This window comes from Stomoxys calcitrans, chromosome 3 (assembly GCF_963082655.1).
Source record: "Stomoxys calcitrans chromosome 3, idStoCalc2.1, whole genome shotgun sequence".
NCBI lineage: Eukaryota > Metazoa > Arthropoda > Insecta > Diptera > Muscidae > Stomoxys > Stomoxys calcitrans.
In genome coordinates, this window is record NC_081554.1 from 92,880,039 (window position 1) to 92,900,116 (window position 20,078).

Below are 20,078 nucleotides of genomic sequence, written 5' to 3' on the forward strand. Positions count from 1 at the left end.
CGCAAAAACTGTTAAAGTTGTGAGAAAGCTGGTCAAATCATAAATTTGTGAAAACAATTTATTTTGGGTTTGCTTTCATTCGACTGACAACAAACAAACAGCTAATTTCTTAATGCTTTTGTCAGAACGATAGACCACGTTCTAATTGAAAAAAATGACATGTGCTATTTTGAAAAGTGATTTTCATATGTAAGTTTCGTTTTTATCAAACGACATGTACAACTCAACATGTGCTAAATTTGACATGCCATAAGACAACTACATGCCGTGTAATAGAGCCTTTACTTGTAATATTCGAGATGGCAACTCTATCTTATTGTTTATAACTAGTAAACGTAAACAAACAAACATCTTAACTTTTCTAGTGAAAAAAGCCCTTTGTAATTTAATAATCCTACTTTACAGCTGTTGTAAAATGACCACATTATTTAACGAAGAACGTCATTTGGAGGAAATGTCGACGATTGATGGTGGCGGTGTAAACTTGACATTTATTGATTTGCTAAGCTGGGAAGATATTATTATACCTAAAATACTTTCAACCTTGACCCTGAAAGATCTTTTCACATTGCGTTGTTGTTCACATTCCGCTAAACGTTTGGCTGAGGGGGCATTGGAGAAGCTTCTTGAAATTGATTTTGCCGGTAACAATAGTTCCAACGTGCATCTAACATTTAAAGTTCTAGGTGAACATTGCAAGCGCTTGGAAAATCTGCAATTGGCTCGCTGCCATTGGATGACTGATGAACTTCTACTTCCCATCTTGGCCAAAAACAAACATCTTAAAATTGTAAACCTCAATGAATGCATAAACATCACACCTTTGGCTCTCCAGCCCATTATTATAGAATGTAAGGATTTGCGTGTCTTGAAGCTGTCCAAGTGCCAATGGCTCACAACTGGAGCGGTGGATGCACTTACATTGCATCAAAGCAATCTTGAGGAGTTTGATATATCCCATTGCGCCGCTATTGGCGAGCGTTGCTTAATAATATTCTTCAGAAAACTAAATAAGTTGAACATTTTGTCCTTGGCTAACACTTTGAGTGTAACCGATCAAGTATTGATACAAATTGCTAAGTACTGCCGCGCTTTGGAACACATCAATCTTGTGGGATGTTCAGCTATAACGGATTATGGCATACAGTGAGTAAAATATAACTCTGATTAAAATTTAGCTTCGTATGTTAATTGTAATGTAATCGTGTCCCTGGTTTTGTATTACATCATACAAACTTATCTTTGTTTAAGTAAAGTCTTAAAATTGATTACCTGAGGCAAAAGTGTGATAAAAAATTCAATATAATGCGTGTTAGATCTTGCTCTCGTCTCATTCAATTCACGCAACAAATCACCCTTATTCCCGTTGTCGAAGGTGAAAATCGACAGCAGTCGGAAGGCGAATTTCACATTGCGTGGTATTCTGTTACTTATTCGCCTTTGATAGTTTGCCAATAGAATATTGTGGCAAATAAAAAAAGTAGCTTCCATACTTTTTCGACAAACAGGCGCGGTGTAGTTTGGAATGCAATTTATTTATATATCGATCGTTTCCCCTAATTTGACAGTCGAATTCGGCTTATGTGATACCAAAATGTAAACGGCAAACGACGTCTTCGACAACCAGAAAACCATTTTGTAAAAATTTCGACATTCGACTACGCCATCGCCAACCGGAATAAAGCAGAATAAGTTGTTCTTGCTGTTGTTTCTTGCATTTCTGTTCTGAGGAGGCCATCGTCGAGCAAAGGATAACATGTCCGCTTATATGCTAAATACCTGGGTCCTGACAAGATACCAAAAAATGTTTAGGAGTGGCTGTTCCCTCACTTATTCTTGTGACATTTTTGCGACCTTTGCATGATGTCTGTCCTTTATCATCAAATTAAAGCTTATACGAGAATATGATATGAAAGCCTTCCCTTAATGGGATGATTGTGGGAAATTTTCAATTTTTCCTGCTCCATCATGGCACTACAGCTTTAACAATTTCCTGAAATGTTTTGAATTCCTTGGTGTTATTGTTAGTTTGAACTTTTGTTTTCATTTCAATTGCCAGCATTTCCTATTTTTTTACTTCCCGTTTTTCACCGTCCTCTAATGTTGTCTTTGTTTTCTGTTTGTTTTTCTAAACTTTATTTTCAACCCAACTTTTATATATATTTTCTCTTTTTTGTCCTAGTGCTTTGGGTAGCTATTGCCAACGGCTGAAACTACTTTTCATTCGACATTGTCCCCGCGTCACAGAACGTTCGTTAGGCCCTTTGCGCAAATGGGTTTTTATCGATAGGTCAAATAACTTAGATTTTAATCAGAATGACTTTTATCCTACTGATTTTCTCATATACTAACCTTACATTATGTAACAAATAAGCAGTGAATACAGCCTTTCCAGCCTTACTTATCCTTTGCTCATACTAAAACCATCCATTTACTTTACAGAACCCTAACAAGAAGTTGTCTCCAGCTTAAATCTTTAATGGTGCAACGTTGTGATTTAGTAACGGAAAGATCTTTGGGACCCCTGAGAGGTAAACTGCACATCGATCGTCCGCCGGCAGCAGAAATGCAGCTACAACTCTACGATTTAAGGCATCTTGTAAATCATATATTTTTACAAGTTTAAATTATGCCAGAAGGCAATAGTGATGATATACTTGGTGCTATTGGTAAAATAAGGCTATGAGGGATAGTAGAAGGTTCTTGTAAAAATGCTGTATATTTTTTGCTTTTCGTTTTTGCTCACATTATTAAAGTACATATGAACAGCTTACTCTTTTAATTATAAAATCCTATATATAACATATACACATACACAGTAATTAAGAATATTTTCTAGACTTATGAGCTCACAATAAATCTTAACCTGCAAAAAAAAAATAAGAAATTCCTTGTGTAGGATTCAAGATTATTGTGCCTTGATTAAGGGCGAGGTAATCGTGGTTGTTGTTTCTTCTTCTACAGCAATTTTCGCGTCGTACAACCGTTGGCTCAGCAGTTCCATATAATGTTTGTGGTCCTCCTCGATGTTTCTCGTTTGCCATTTCGCGTGCAATACTTTTAGTTTATCATACGCCATCATTGACATATTAAGACTGGGCATAACTTCCATTAAACCTGGTTCACCTGTAAATGATAGGCCACATAACCCCAAGTATGTGTGAAACGGATCCGGGGTGGAATGGGGCCACTTTGCAAAACCGCCCACTACATCATCTTGGGTTTCTAAAATGTAGGAACGATTCGCAGGATAATCAGTTAATTCGAAAGCGTTTAATATCTTCAGGGCAGCTCCAATCCAAAACGAGTAACATGTGTCCACAGGTTTATTGGGACGTCCTTGGAACCCGTCAACTTGACGAAACACGCACCAGCGTTTAATGTTTTCCAGTGTTTGTGTGTCTACTCTATTCAATTGGCCACTTAATTGGAGAGCGGCTAGTGCACAATATGTGGTGCCACCATGTCCCTCACCTTCCAAGTGTTGACTAAACCCATAGTCATAACGCTAAAATAATACTGAAATTTTAATCCATTGATTAAGAAAGCATAAGAAGATATTACTTACAATACTGTTCAGTATGAAGTCGAACATTTTATCCCTATTTACATCACCCCAATAGTCCAGCATATGGCAGATGGCAGCAGCACAAAAAACAAAGCGCATATCGTTTTCGCTGCCATCGATACAGGCACTAAAGCTTCCATCTGGTCTTTGTACGGCTGCCACACCTAATCACAATTAATTATAATTACCTGAATTTGTCTGTCGATGTCTGGCAAAGGAAACTTACCATCCACAATGGATTTGCGATCTAAGCGTGAGAGATCATCGCCCAGTGTAATCAAAACTCCTAGGCTGGTGTAGGTCATTGCCAAATGACCCCATTGATAGCACTTGGCATTTCTCAAAAGTTCTTCATCGTCTGTTTTAATCGTGACCGAACGGGAACCCTAAAAAATATGGAAAAGTAGTAAATTGCTAACTCGGGCGGTGGGTTAAAATTGGTGTATTGGCATTAAACTTGGCCATTTTTTTAACTCCACGCCGCACAGGTTGTAATTGTAATTAAAAATGTGATGTTTTGTCTTAAATAATTTAATATTGACTATCTATGGCTTTTGGCCCTTCTAAGCGGGGAGACTTTTATCATATTAATAAGTACGGTTGCCCGGTTCAACTTTTAGATCAATACGACACCTTATAAATAGAAAAAGATATTATTTTGGCCATGAAACCACAACCAATAAGAAATTGTTCTTTCGACCGACAAAAGGGTAAAAATATAGACTTTTCCGGGATTGAAGCGGAGTGGGAAAAAAATTCCAAAATTCATTCGCTCTAAATCATTCAAGTAGATACTATGTAATAATTATGGCTACAACTGTAAAACATGAAAGTTGATGTGGTCCAGCCCAATGGGTTTTCTGAGAATTTATTTGTAATGTGCTCGCTGGGTGCTGCTAAAATAAAATACTCTGCAACTTGGAGGGTTTGTGATCAGGATCAACTAGTCGGTTGTCGAGAAGATGTGGTCCCTGGTTACAAGCGAGACACATCGTGAACGCTATTTAGACCCGCCTTGACATACAGGCTTCCGTTGAACCTTTCGCTCTAGATCAGTCATGCGTTAAAAAATTAACCTATGTCCCCGGGAATTTGAAAACAAACAGAAGAACACGTACAAATTCGTGTGGCTTTATTCGGTAAGCGCATTGTTGTCATTTTATGTTTAAGTAGATCACAGCTTACCAAGGGCCCTGTAGTTTGCGGATAGTGGAATGCTCCATACGGAGTAGCTTCAACGGCAGTCGCAGACAATCAGCGGTATGGAGCGGAGTCTCAGTGAGAGGCCGGGTGGCACCGTCTGAGTGCCTATGGTGCTCTCTTTGACAAGGCGGGTTATTGGCGCCTTTAAATAACCAATGGCCACCCTGTTCCCGCGGCGATCGGTCTTTTGGACCGGAACGAGCTTGCTTACCTACAGTAGCTTGACGATGTTGTTGTAGTCACCACAGAGAAAAGCAAAGGGCATAAGTCCCATATTAGATACTTTATCGTTGAAAACTTGTTGATGATTAGAAATAAGTAATTAATCATTCTTGAAAATCCGATTTTTTCAATAAAAGTTTTATAGCGCGAACGCCAAGTATCTGTACCGACTGTCTCAGGTTCTGTGTAGAAAGTTATATTTGGATATGCATCTTATATGACCTATCTCTCGTAAAATCAGTATTTCTTTTATGTGCTCCAAGTATGGTGTATATTTCTATAATGCAATAAAACTCCTTTATCCAATCCCTCTTCGGTTCCCACCGCCCAAACCAAGAACACTGGTGGGTTGTTTGCATTGGAGTTACATTATTAATTTCTAATGTACTTGATATTATCCCAATATAACTGTTTGTAGCGTTGTAGCTACTGTTTAAGTGTTTGCTTTATGATAACAGGTTGGTAATAATTTGCATAATTAAAATAAAAGAAAGCTGGTAGCCCCCAAAATTGTATAACACATTGAGCTCATGCAATGTATGCTGCATACATAAATTGGTTAAAGCTTATATCAACAGCAGTCAAGCGAATGCTGCAGTATCCCATGGACAAAGGCAACAAATCAACTCCTACGATTACTAGATAGAGGCACGTAGCGGCGATAAGAAAACGACATGACAGACTGACTTGTTGTATAAACAACGGAAAATGACTACATGTGTGTTTGGGTATGTGTATTGTCAAGGTAAATAAAACCAAAAATGGAAAAAGGTAAACATTTACAAAAATATGCGTATCTAAATGTTGATAAATAATGCATTGTTGTTGTTGTAACAGTGTGTTGCCGATGAAGGACTCCGTCGGGACAATTGGATACGTACACAACTGGCTGCCATGGGATTGCGTAAAATTGTTTTGCTTGATATCTACTCACCTGAAATCCTGAGCAATTGCGTTCACCAGGTTTGGGAATTACCAGACTGCCATATGTCCAGTCGATAATATTTTGTCGCATTTCCTTGGTCAAAAGGTGAAGAGAGTTCAACACGTCTAATCCACATACGGCAAAAAATGCTATCGTTCCTCTTAGCCAAAGAAAGAAAAACACAGCAATTAACTTGAGCTCAATATATGAAGTATTAAAAGTACCACAATCCTGATTCTTTCTTATACTGTAGTCCAGTTAAAACGTTACTCCCACAATATTTACCTCGTCGAATCATGAGATGCCAAACGAGATGGCAGTAATCGCAGGAAACGTACAAAATATTTTGCATGTTTCGAGAGGAGCACTGGAGCATCATCTGCAGCCGGACCTTCTATGTTTAGCGCATCGTATGACATATTGTTAAAGAGGATTATGGGCAACTACGTATGTGACCAATTTACTTGTAACACCACACCGGTCTATTTTATTTGGTTATTCCTTCTACAGTAAGAATTGGTGTAACCAGGGATGGCTATTTATTATAAAGTTTCCGCTCACTTTCTATCTAGATTTGTAATCTACTTTTGCTTTTAGATAAATTCTACTTAACAATAGCACAAAATCTAAAAAACACCTGAAGGAATTAACCAACTTAGAGTGCTCCAACAACAGATGACTCAAGCTTTGAAAATTATTTAAACAGCTGTTTTAAATATGACAGCAAAGGGGACCTAATTAAAAGCGTGTTTAAGATTAGTGGCTAAAATACACAGAAAGAAATGAATGGGTTGCTTTATTTACCAGCATGTTTTATTCGCTAGCTTATGGATAAATAAAAGGCCTTTTCCGCGGAATGCTTTGTAATTTAAAAAATAAAGGTGGTCTCATTTGTGCAACAACTACAAATCATATAGTGCAATCTGGCATCTCGTCATCAGAATGTAACTTCAAAAATGAAATTGTTTTCAACACAACCAACGAAACTTGTAAAATGAGAGAAAGAGAAACAGAAACAAAGAGGACACTTACAAAAAATGGGGCTGTTTGTTGTGGATGTAAGCACGGAATTGACATCTTAATGCCGGTAAACTGGCCGGCTACTGAAACTTGGTTTAATAGCAAGGCGGATTTAAGAAGTTGGTCTCACGCGAACAGCTGTTAACAGCCGGGCAGGTTTAACGTCATTATATTATTAGATGACAAGATTGCACAATATGATTTGTGGTTGTTGTACGAATGAGACCGCCTTTAATTTTTTTGCAATGGTTTAATAACAGCTTTAGAAAACACTGAGTTCACAAAAGATAGGTCACTTGTCCAGCTAATGGAATCATGACATAATTAACAGGTAGCGTATCGTAAACAGCTGAGTACAGCTTGAGGTATTCTGTTCTACTTTCGGAATAGCCGATGAAATTTTAAATTGTTCCGCGAGGGGAATTTGACAGCAATCTATTTTATATATTTTTCTCAAATAAATAAAGAAAAACGAACCATTGAAACTAATAAAACAAACAAAAACGACGCCGGCAATAGTTTCAAGTGTTGCCACTATAATAGTTTTTTTGCCATTTTCCTCACTATAAACAGAGTACTACTTTTCCGCCTATTTTCAGCCAAAGTTTCGCCCACGTGTTTTTTTATATGGAGTTTGACAGCATTCTCCTTGAAAAGCTGAACCGTTCGTATGTGGAATCGACTTCCGGCTAATGTTTTTCCCACCCACTTTGACATCCAAAGATTTAAGACAAATGTCAATAAGCACTACATCCTTAAGATGTAGTGCTTATTAAGAAGGTTGGGTCGTTTCCCCAACAACAACGTTATCTACGATACAACCCACTAAGCTGTCAAATTTCTGGAAACTTCCTTATTGACATTCTATTGGGTTGCCCAAAAAGTAATTGCGGATTTTTCATATAGTCGGCATTGACAAATTTTTTCACAGCTTGTGACTCTATAATTGCATTCTTTCATCTATCAGTTATTAGCTGTTACTTTTAGCTTGCTTTAGAAAAAAAGTGTAAAAAAAGTATATTTGATTAAAGTTCATTCTAAGTTTTATTAAAAATGCATTTACTTCTTTTTAAAAAATCCGCAATTACTTTTTGGGCAACCCAATAGGTTTTATTTGCATTATCATGTGTAGCAGCCTTTGACGCCAGCAATTGACGTTCTGGTGTGATTTGGATACAACTCTGGAATTGGACAATTCCATGAGCTGGGCAAGTGAGCCAACCATCATAAATCAACCATGTTCCATCAGCTGGGTAAGTGATCCAACCTTCTAAATTCAATCATGAATCCGTAGAACAAGCACATCTCTAGTTACCCATTACCCGCAGATATTCTAAAATTCAGTGACATTTTACATAAGTTTCATAATTTTCACGTTTGTTTGTAATTGAATTTGGTTTTTTGTGAATTCTGAAATAAAATGCGCATAACACAACTGCTGCGATCAAAACTAAAAGAGTTTTCTAACTTTCCAAAGGAGTATATTGAGAGAAGTAAAAAACAAGTAAGTGACGGTTGATGCAACGGTCAGATTGGAGACCCGGCATTGAGAATGGGAAACTAGATGAACATATTTATTGTTTTTAATTTACATTTTATGGCGTTGTTCCATGAAACTATGCTTCAACGTGAAAATTTAACTAGTTGCTGATAAAATTTATTTTTTGTGAAATTTTCCCTTGAAATTGGTGTCTCCAATTCTCCAAAAACATACATAACGACGTTGTTGTTTAGCATCCTAGAAGATAGCTGTAGATGGAATAAACAAATTTCCCATTATATATAATTTTGTTTAATTAAAGGAACCCAATTATTCTTTCTCTTGCAGATATACTATGAGACCCCCAAAGGTGTTCCTCAATATCTAAATCGCACAGTAGAACGGAAGCGTTTCCGTTATACCACAAATCGTCCCTGGACGGGACATTTCCGACAACAAAATATGCCCGGAACTGTTCGCAAAAAAGTATTTGTAACACCAGTAGGTTAGTTTAAAAACACCATATAAAGGGTTTTCAAATAAGGACTTTACAACATTGAATTTTATTTGTCAACGCACTCTTACACTAATCATCGAACTGTCACTATCACTGTCAATATATTAAGTAAACTCAAAATCTTCATCATGGTAAAGTACACGAACGAATACTGTCTGTAAATCATAAAAATTGTGAGTCGGTGATCTTTACTTTAAGGGCCTTAACTCTAATTTGGAGGCTCATTTCTGACTTAATGGGTTCGTCAATAATCCACATGTGCTTCACGAATCAACACTTGATCCACAAAAAAATAACTGTATGGTGCGGTTTGCATGTCGGCGACACCATTGGCCGATATTTCTTCGTCGACGATGCCAATCGTCACGGTACCGTAAATATACAACGCTACCGCACCATGCTCACTGATTATTTTCGACCTAAATTGGCAGATATGGACCTGGACGACATGTGATTTCAACAGGACGGTGCCACAATACATTACAAATAAAGTTGTCAAGTCCTTATTGGAAAACCCGATACAAAGACAATAATGAGTTTGAATGTTTTGTTAATGCAGAAGAATGGAGCTACTTCCGAGGTGATCGCATCGAAGTGCTTGTGGGAAAAGATAAGGGCAAACATGGCTTAGTTAGCCAAGTTATACCAGAACGAAATTGGGTAATAGTCGATGGCATAAACTGGCATTATCGTACTGTGGGAGCCGAGGGCGATTTTCCTGGTATTCTGATAAGATCAGAAGCCCCATTAGATGTGAGTTATTATTAAAAAGTCTGTTTCCATACAATTGACAATAACTGCTGTGCTATGTTCTTAGGTGACTAAGGATATTCGTTTGGTTGATCCGTCAGATCTGCAAGGCTGTGAGTTTGAGTGGCGTTATACCGAAGACGGTGAAAAGGTGCGTGTATCCATACGTACTGGCCGCATAATACCCGTCCCTGAATCAAACAATCATACACACGACTACAAGGCAAAGACAGGTTACGTCGAAAGAGAAGGCAAAGATACACCAGGTAATGTTTTAAAAATAAGGGGAGGGGCATTTTTGTTATATTGCTTTAATTATATCAATCGACCAAATGATAACCTAACTTGACATGCACCATTAAGCTGTTAGCTTTTTCAGGTATTGCGTTTGTTGCATATTTATGGTCATATATCCTCGTACATTCTTGAAGTTTAAAAATGTCTCATATTCATTAGTAATAGGTTATGCATTAAAGATGTTCAAAGTAATCTAGTTAAATTTAAGAGTCTCTAAAAACTGCCATTTATTCGATGTGACAAAAGTTTGAGCCTGTCAAGAGCCAAGAGCCAGTACCATTCGGCCTCTCACTGAGATTCTCCACTCGATACCGTTGATTGCATTCCACTATCCGCACCCTGTGGAAACGAACGGTAGCTCGGAGCTAAGATTCTCGCGACAGCAATGAAAACTAGACAGATCGGACCTCAATGTTTCAGCCAGTGTGACGCTCATATTTATCCCGTGTCGCGATGGTCACAGACTTTTCGACGGAAGAAATGGGGCTGGGTGTGTCAAGAAGGTTGTCTGATAACTTTAGTGTGCATCAAAGTGAGATGCTTGTAAAGTGAAATGCTTACAATAAAAAAAGGAATAATGGCTAAGACGACGTACAGTGGGCCGAACCACAAAAAATTTTAAATAAGTCTATAACTTTTTATCTGTTGATCTTAGCGTTATAAAATGTTCTAGAGGTTTGAAGAGGAGGACATAAGCTTTCAGGAAAGTGTTGTAGGTCCATATCTTTAATACAGGATGAGGTACAGGGTATCAAAGTTGATCAACCTTTTCACTTTTACAACCTTTTGGGGGCCATGATCTACACTTGCATGATTTAGGTCTCTAGAGAAAGATCTTGGGGAGATATAAAAAACATGCATCGTGTATCGTTAACGAGGTATGATTTGTTTAATTAAAAAAAAAAAAAAAAAAAATCAAAATTTGACTTGGTTTTCTTCAGTGTTTTTTAAAAACTCCGTCAATTTCAAACTTCACATTTTATACAAATTACTCCATTACATGTATGCATAAAAAAGAATCATGTCAACATCATCCTTTTCAATATGAAAAATATTTTGTTTTCAAAAATTTGCAAATTCGTAAATTTTGGCCATTTGACTCATTTCAACATCAAACCATCCGTTATCTTAAGACCAATGAAGACAATTTTTTTTCTAAATATCAAGAGTTTCTCACTGCCAAAAAATTCCATGGGGATTTTTAATTTTTTTAGGCATGAATTAAAGCTTGAAATGTTCTCAAAAGTATAAGGTATGTCTCGCCATATCCTAGCCAAAAATTAGCTCATCGCAGCCAAAATACTAAAAAAGTCTGGTTTCAAGTAGTGCTATATTCACTGGTAAGAACCAAGTATTACGTCACGTTTTATTGCACAAATGTATGTGTAAGAAACTTTTAATTGATATCTCTTCTTTTACAAAATACATAAAGATTCATGAAAGTATTTCCATTCCATCCGATTTTATGTAACAGGCAACATAAAAGTCAATTTTTCAAAAAAGTCGAATTTTCCAATTTTGTCACCATTAGCCCTGAAAACTGACCGTCTTACTTATGCAATATACCTTACTTTGTAGGAAACACCTTTTCAACGACGTATATTACATTTCGCCATTCGCTTTCTATCTATTGGGTTGCCCAAAAAGTAATTGCGGATTTTTCATATAGTCGGTGTTGAAAATTTTTTTCACAGCTCGTGACTGTAATTGCATTCTTTCTTCTGTCAGTTATCAGCTGTTACTTTTAGCTTTTTTTAGAAAAAAAGTGCAATAAAGTATATTTGATTAAAGTTCATTCTGAGTTTTATTAAAAATGCATTTACTTTCTTTTAAAAAATCCGCAATTACTTTTTGGGCAAACCAATACTTTAAATTCAATCTAGACTTCTCCAAACTAGGTGTAAAAATCTCAATTTTTGAAATGTAAAAAGTTGTAGACTTATTTTAAATTTTTTGCCGTTTGGTCCACTGTGCGATGGATATCTTCTCAGAAAGCCTTTAAACCTCTGGAGAACGTTTATATGAATATGTAACATAAAGATATCCCCGGGAATAGTAGATCGATCAGACTAGTATTCAAGACTAAAAACTATTGCTTGGAATATCAGTGCAGCGGAAGTGGGTTCAATTCCCACCAGAAGCCTGGTGTGCGGCTACTGTGGTATCACAATGCATTAAAATTTAGTATGTGAGTCTATTTGGAAAACAGACTGTCGATCTAATCTAACCTACACATGCCACTTGATTGAACTGGAATCTTTGGGCAAGCCTCTGGCAACATGTAAGTTAATTTTTCGAGATAAGGCTCGAAGGACAACAGATGACAGATGAGCACGTATTGAGTGCTATGGGCTCTCCAAGGTCGGTTTTAATCTAAAGTAAAAAATGTCTACCGCTTTGGTGACATTGATCAGAAGTCTTTCTGATTAGTGATCTTTGACTTAAATGTTCGTTGTTGTTGTTGTAGTCACATTTTCATGGGGAGGTGGCGATCTTCGTTAAGCTCCTATAGGTGAGCAAACTCGTTCCGGTCCAAACGACAGATCGCCAAGGGAACAAGGTAGCCATTGATTGTTGAAAGGCGCCAATAATTCCTCTTGTCATATCGGGAGACCAAAGGCATCTTAGTCATGGCACTGGATGGTTTTAAGCACTACACGGGTTGGAACTGTTAGCTCCGAAGCTCATTTGACGTCCACAGGTTGCGGATAGTGAGATGCTTCATATACGGAATAGCGGCAATTGTAGTCGCGGACATTCAGCGATATCGAGTGGAGAGTTTCAATGAAAAGTCGGGCGGGACCGGCTCTTGCCTTAATACTGAGAGTCTTTAATACTCGATATGACAAGGCGCGTCTTTAAATAACCAATGGCCATGACGTTTCAGCTGTGAAATGTCCCATGGACCAGAACAAGCTTGCTCATCTTGGGCATGAAGAAGATCACTACAACAACAACAAAGGATCGTAGTTGAGCTATAAATACTTAGGTTTGTTGTGAAAGATTCGCTCCAAGACTCGGTAGCTCATTTTCGCTGTAGTTTTTGTTATGTACCGGATGGACTCGATATAAGGTTTGGCGGCCAGGGGTTGCAGCCTTAGTGTAAGTGCCAATTAGCGCTTACAACTGTCTGATTAACTTTCTTGATCTCAAAGATAGTTTTTCGTTTTCTGAATATCTTCACTGGTCTCTTATCCCCCAACTACTGATTCACTAGGTGGCAATTGTGCTGACTGCAGACGCGCAGTTACTCGTGTATATTTTTTTGTACCCTCCACCATAGGATGGGGTAACCTCGCCATTCCGTTTGCAACACAATGAAATATTGGTCTAAGGCCCCATAAAGTATATATGTTCTTGATCGCCATGATATTTTAAGTCGATCTATCCATGTCCGTCTGTCTGTCTGTGAAAAGCACGCTTGCTTTCCAAGGAGTAAAGCTAGGCACTTGAAATTTTGCATACAAGCTTCCTGTTAGTGTAGGTCGGTCGGGATATAAACCGATTTTGGATTTCGACTTCTTGAGCCTCTAGACTGCGCAATTCTTACCCAATTTGGCTAATACATGCAGTCTTTCGTTTTGACTTCCAACAACTATGCCAAGTATGGTCCAAATCGGTTCATAACCTGATATAAGTTAGGTTAGGTAAGAGTGGCAGTCCTTTACGGACAACTTTAAGTCCATTGTGATACCACAGCAGCGACAGACCAAGGCTTCTGGTGGGAATCGAACCCACGACCCCTGCACTGGTAATCCAAGCACGCTACCAACTCGGTTACCGGGGCGTCCGATAACCTGATATAGCGCCCATATAAAATGATCTCCCGATTATATTTCTTGAGCCTATAGAGGGCGGAATTCTTACCCGATTTGGCTGAAATTTTGCAAAATGACTTCTGCTCATAACTTATTTGGGTCCAAAAGCATGGAAATTTTTATCCATTATCCCTTGTTTGCCTATAAAGAAACACTGGACAAAGAACCTGACAAATGCGATCCATGTTGGAGGGTACATAATTGTTTCTATTTTTTTCTGTGTTTTTTCTTCAAGAAAAATGTTTACTTTTTATGAGCTAAAAGCTAATGTATGGATTTTTGTTTTGTCTTTTTCAGCTACTGTTATTAAGGAAATTACCTTCCAACCAAAACTCTGTACTTTCGAAATGGATATTATGGAAGAAATGGGCATAGAGGAGGAGCGTATTCCTAAAAAATCATTTTGGTATTAAGTTTGAAGAACACACGCGATAGTCATAATTGTTATAAAAAAATATGTTAATCTATTTAACAATTTCTAATTACAAATAAAACAATGTAAAACAATCTGCAATCTTTACTATTTTCTAGCAAATGTGAAAATTTCCTCTCGGTGATCTCTCAAGGTTTTGGCCAAATCTTTCACTCGCTCTTCAGCTCTTTCGAAATCAGGTCTAAGCGTTTTATTGAAAGTCTCATACAGCCATGTTGATGCCTTCGATACATTTGATTCGTAGGCAATGAAAACCTTTGATGTGTGTTCATAGCGGGCCATATTAGCGATGTCAGTTATCATGTAGGTGTTGCAATGTTTTACAGCGAGAATTTGTCTATTGCTGGTGTATTTGATTTCGACGTGAGGTAAAGACAACTGGGCGCATTCGAGTGACACCAAGGAGGCTTGCAGATCTTTGCGACAGGCAAGAGCGGTTTCAATTTTCTCCTTTGGATTACTAAGAAAGGAAATGATATGGATATATGCGTCAAAACAAGGGAGTATGATCATGTAACTCACATTATGGTCTTAACTTTTCGCCACTGTTTGAGGCTTTGTGTAGCGGAATTGGCACACGCCCTTAGCAATAGGCCACATATGCGCCATTGTTCCAGTGTACTGCCTAATTTGTCTCGGACATCACGTGCCACTTCCAACTGGGAGTCCAGACGTTCCTCTAAACGACTCATGTATGTACCACCACTAATGAAGGCTGAAAAATTAAGCGACGTCATTATATCACATTCGAGATTTAAAAATTTGAATATTTTTCCTATTTGGACGTACCTATTATTCCATCGTGATGCACATACAACTCATTCAATTCCGCATAACTCTCCATAAGTGTTTTCAGTCTCACTTTGGTGTGTTCCAATATTTCCGTATAACAACGAAGCCCCATCAGATGTAATGCAGATTCACTTAGCTGTGCGAAAAAATCTTCATGGGTGGAAGCCTTGTTTAGATCAACAACTACGCCTAAGTTTAAAGCTAGCTGAAAAAGCAAAAAAAGAAAAAAAAAATAAATAGTAAATTTTTCAACCAAAAAAATTATGGCTTTTCTCACACTAGCTGGCGAAGCCAATCTTTGGTTTTATGTTTATACTCTACACCACATCTGTGGTACAGGGTATTACAAGTTGAGGCAAATATGTGTTAAACGCCAAAAAAGAAAAGAGCATTCAGCATCAAAGAAGGACATGGTTACCTCTGAGCAACGGTGGTCCCGAATAAACCTTACATGTGTCACCTATAATCGCTTGGTACTTTACTTTTAATTTACTTAGTTTAATTGGCTGTGACAGAACATTTGTTCCACTAGCTGAACGTAGAATAACGTTCCAAGCGCCTCTGAGCTCATTCCAAAATATCTGAGATTCGAGGTGTCTCCCACTAATTGATCTTTCCATCGGGCGGCTTTTGGACGTCCCGGTGTTTGCCTTCAAAAGATTTCTTTGCTGGAGTTTTTTCATCCATTCTGACAACATGACCTAGCCAACGCAGCCATTGTATTTTGTTACGTGTAACTTTGCTATCGTCGTTATACAGCTCATGATTCGTGACTCCAAGCACTGCATCGCCTGCTTTGACAAGTACTCATGCCTTGGAACCATATAAAAACACGGGTAGTATCAGTGTCTTGTATAGTGTAATCTTCGTTTGTCGAGAGGTGGCCTTGTTTCCAAATTGCTTACTAAATCCAAAGTAGCGAATACTACCATCGCTTTATTTCAAAACTTGCGACATTCGCTTCTGTTACGGCAGTGCCGACTTAGATAAATTTGCTGTCTATCTCAAAGATACCAAGGCGAATTTAACAAGGTGGTCGCATCGGCGAATTGCTACATCAAAGCATCTTTTTGCCAAAATTTGTAAGCAAGGCGAATAAAATTTGAGTGTCAAAGCAAAAAAAAAAAAAAAAATTGAAATTCCCTTTAGCTCCAAGGCGTTTCTTATAAACCCACCAAGATGGCAGGTTAAAAATCCGTCTGTCCGTCCGTCTGTCTGTCGAAAGCACGCTTACTTTCGAAGGAGTAAAGTTAGCCGCTTAAAATGTTGTACAAGTACTTCTTATTAGTGTAGGTCGGTCGGGATTGTAAATGGGCTATATCGGTCCACGTTTTGATATAGCTACCATCAAAACGACTTATTGCGCCGCTAGAGGGCACAATTCTTATCCGATTCGTCTGAATGTGGTGTTTTATTATTACTTCCAACAACTGTGCTGAGTATGGTTGAAATCGGTCCATAACCTGATATAGCTGTCATATAAACCTATCTGGGGTCTTGACTTCTTGAGCGTCTAGAGTGCGCAATTCCTATCCGCTTTGGCTGAAATTTTGCACGACGTGTTTTGTTATGACTTTCAACAACTGTGTTAAGAATAATAGAAATCGGTCCATAACCTGATATAGCTGCCATATAAACCGATCTAGGATCTTGACTTCTTGAGCCACTAGAGGGCGCAATTATTATCCGATTTGGCTAAAATTTTGCACGAGGTGTTTTGTTATGATTTTCAACAACTGTGCTGAGTATGGTTCAAATCGGTCCATAACCTGATATAGCTGCCATGCACGACGTGTCTGTTATGACTTTCAACAACTGTGTTAAGAATAATAGAAATCGGTCCATAACCTGATATAGCTGCCATATAAACCGATCTAGGATCTTGACTTCTTGAGCCACTAGAGGGCGCAATTATTATCCGATTTGGCTAAAATTTTGCACGAGGTGTTTTGTTATGATTTTCAACAACTGTGCTGAGTATGGTTCAAATCGGTCCATAACCTGATATAGCTGCCATATAAACCAATCTGGGATCTTGACTTCTTGAGCCACTAGAGGGCGCAATTATTATCCGATTTGGCTAAAATTTTGCACGAGGTGTTTTGTTACGATTACGATCAATAACTGTGCTGAGTATGGTTCAAATCGGTCCATAACCTGATATAGCTGCCATATAAACCGATCTGGGATATTGACTTCTTTTGCCACTAGAGGGCACAATAGTTATCCGATTTAGCTGAAATTTTGCATGAGGTATTTTGTTATGACTTTCAACAACTGTGCTGAGTATGGTTCAAATCGGTCCATATCCTGGTATAGCTGCCATATTACCGATTTGGGGTTTTGACTTCTTGAGCCTCTAAAGGACGCAAGTATTATCCGATTTGTCTGAAATTTTGTACAACGGCTTCTCTAACGACTTTAACATACGCCCAATACAGCTCCCCTATAAACCGATCTCCATACTTTATTTCTTCAGCCAATAAAGTGCGCAATTCTTTCTAGATTTTGCTGACATTTTACACAATGACTTCTACTATGGTCTCCAATATTCACTTCAATTATGGTCCAAAATGAACCATAACTTGATATTGTTCCAATAACATAGCAATTCTTTTCTTTTATCCTTTGTTTGCCTAAAAAGAGATATCGTGGAAGAGCTCGACAAATGCGATCCATGTGTATCGGCAAGTGTCATCGGCAAGTGTCACCCAGCAGAGTCTTATTAACTTTGCAGCGATACCAAACTCAGACATGGCTTGAAATACCTTTGAACGTATAGGGGTATCGAAAGAGTAGGTAGGTGTTGATTCGTCCTTCTCGGGTCTTTTCCAGTGCGGATATGTGGTCTATGGGAATTTACCATGAAGCCGCATTGATAAAGCCTAATTATCCATCGACTTTAGGTTTTAATCTTTCACACAGTACCCTCGAGCGTATCTTGTATGCGATGGGGAGGAGACTATTCCTATGTAAATAGGTGGCAGATTCCGACTTGTCTTCTTTCTTGTGTACAAGACATATATGCTGAAATTCCAAACATCAGATATGCGTTCTTCTAGCCAGATTGCGCAGACAAGCTGATGCATACACCTTATCAGCGTGTCGCCTCCGGTCTTCATTAGTTCAGCGGGTAACCTGTCGGCACATGCTGCCTTGTTGATCTTCAGTCGGGTCACTGCTACTTGGACCTCATTCTGACTAGAAGGTAAACATTCTATACCATCAACAGGGATTGGTTCTGCGGTATCCTCTTCGCCGCCATCGTCGGACACTAGCAGTTGGGTAAAATGTTCTTTCCATATCCTCAGGACGCTATCTGTGTCAGTTATCAGATGTCCTTCTTTGTCTCTATAGGAGGACGTGCCTGCACCAAAGCCGTCGTTGTGATGTTTAATTCTTTGGTAGAATTTCCGGACTTCATTCTGACTCTTGTACATCTCAATTCGCTCACACTCACACTCACGTCTTTCCAATTCCTTTTTCTTTATGCCGAATAGACTTTTTCCTCTCTCCTTTTCGACCGATACCTCTCTTTCATCTGGAGCGTTGCTACTGATTGCAGGATTGCTCTGTATGCCACATTCTTGGCGTCAGTAGCATCTCGACACTCTTGGTCGTACCATGAGTTTCTTAGGGTAGGTTTCCGGTACCCAAGTACGGATTTCGCGGCATTATCCACGGAGTGTGCCATCATATCATCGGAACAATGCGCCATCATATCATCGGAACAAGGAGTGCTTTCTTCAAGCAGTTTGCAAATCCAACATTTTGGAAAGGGCAAGATAGGCCACTCTTGCCCTATATACCTGCAAGAGAGCCATTGGCAAAAGTTGGGGGGTTTAGACCCCGTGTCATGCATTGGGTATATACTGCAGTTGTCAGACCTATAATGCTATATAGTGTTGTGGTCTGGTGGACGGAGCTTCAAAAATCCACCTACTGCTCAATACTTAACCGGATCCAAAGGATGGCTTCTTTGTGCATCACAGTCGCACTGAGGACGACACTATTTGATGCACTGAATTTAATGCTTCATCTTATATCTCTGGACATTGTGGCTACCCAAATTGCAGCGACCACTACCGTGAGGTTAAGGGAGCTTTCTCATTGGTCATGTGGCGGCTACGGACACTGTGTTATCCGTGATACAATATCCGATGTCCCAGGCAGTGTGGATTTCACCCAACCTGAGCTGCTTTTTTATAAAAATTACTGTACCACTATACCTCATAGGACCGATTGGAACTACAATATCTCTGGTAACAGAAGTTACATAGACTTCTATACGGATGGTTCGAAATTAAACGACCAGATGGATTTTGGGGTGTACTCTTAAGATCTAGAGCTGGTCATATTGAAAAGGTTACCCGACCACTGCAGTGTGTATCAAGCAGAGATCCTTGCAATTAAGGAAGTGGTGGAATGGCTAAGATATAATGCCATTACGACGTTTGGCATAAATATCTTCTCAGACTGCCGGGCAGTCATTATGTTCCTGGAGGACGTATTTCTGAATACAAAAACCTCTCTCGACTGTTGCAGGTCTCTCAACGAGATGACTGAACAGTTCAAAATTTACCTGTTTTGGGTGCCGGGCCACAGAGATATCCCAGGGAATTGTAAAGCGGATGAGCTTGCGAGACTAGGAACTATCCTACACATTCCAGGGACACTGGAATCTTTGGGTATGCCTCTAGCGACATGTAAGCTAAGTTTTCAGACCAGGCCCGAAGGACAACGATTGATAGATGGTCACATGGAGGGGGCTGGGAACATTCCAAAATTATGTGGCCGAGTGTAGACTTGAAGAGGTCTACTGCTTTGCTGTCATTGGCTAGAGCAGACGTCTCAGTCATTGTATCCGTCATGGCAGGTCACTGTCTAATCGGAAAACATGCTGACAGACTGAAGGTTGCTAGCAACGAAGAAGAAGAGACTTTAGAACACTTTTTGTGTTTGTGTCTCGCACTAGCAGTTAGGAGGAGTTCCACTTTAGGTTCTCATTTCTTTGAGAACCTGTCTGATTTAGCGGATGTGAACATTCGCAAAT

General features: G+C 38.9%; 4 protein-coding genes across 4 annotated transcripts in view; 2 read left to right on the plus strand and 2 right to left on the minus strand.

The window, feature by feature from the left end:
* The first annotated feature begins 316 nt into the window (after window positions 1-316).
* LOC106084091 (F-box/LRR-repeat protein 15) lies at window positions 317-2,698 on the plus strand. Its single transcript, XM_013247561.2, has 2 exons — window positions 317-1,146; window positions 2,443-2,698. Exons 1-2 carry the CDS (start codon window positions 416-418, stop codon window positions 2,624-2,626), a joined length of 915 nt encoding a protein of 304 aa, XP_013103015.1. The 5' UTR covers window positions 317-415; the 3' UTR covers window positions 2,627-2,698.
* A 2-nt stretch (window positions 2,699-2,700) lies between these two features.
* Window positions 2,701-6,602, minus strand: LOC106084090 (geranylgeranyl transferase type-1 subunit beta). The gene is made up of 5 exons (XM_013247560.2): window positions 6,204-6,602; window positions 5,928-6,078; window positions 3,795-3,954; window positions 3,569-3,732; window positions 2,701-3,508 (listed from the first exon to the last, which is right to left on the minus strand). Exons 1-5 carry the CDS (start codon window positions 6,335-6,337, stop codon window positions 2,909-2,911), a joined length of 1,209 nt encoding a protein of 402 aa, XP_013103014.1. The 5' UTR covers window positions 6,338-6,602; the 3' UTR covers window positions 2,701-2,908.
* A 1,636-nt stretch (window positions 6,603-8,238) lies between these two features.
* LOC106084099 (large ribosomal subunit protein uL24m) lies at window positions 8,239-14,307 on the plus strand. The gene is made up of 5 exons (XM_013247575.2): window positions 8,239-8,442; window positions 8,767-8,923; window positions 9,495-9,688; window positions 9,753-9,951; window positions 14,098-14,307. Exons 1-5 carry the CDS (start codon window positions 8,359-8,361, stop codon window positions 14,211-14,213), a joined length of 750 nt encoding a protein of 249 aa, XP_013103029.1. The 5' UTR covers window positions 8,239-8,358; the 3' UTR covers window positions 14,214-14,307.
* The window catches only part of LOC106084098 (uncharacterized), a 39,226-nt gene continuing 33,452 nt past the window's right edge, over window positions 14,305-20,078 (minus strand). The window contains exons 3-5 of the mRNA XM_013247573.2: window positions 15,023-15,230; window positions 14,756-14,948; window positions 14,305-14,693 (exon numbers count right to left, since the gene is read on the minus strand). Coding sequence (XP_013103027.1) covers window positions 14,321-14,693; window positions 14,756-14,948; window positions 15,023-15,230 — 774 coding nt within the window. The 3' untranslated portion in view covers window positions 14,305-14,320. The remainder of the gene's footprint in view (window positions 14,694-14,755; window positions 14,949-15,022; window positions 15,231-20,078) is intronic.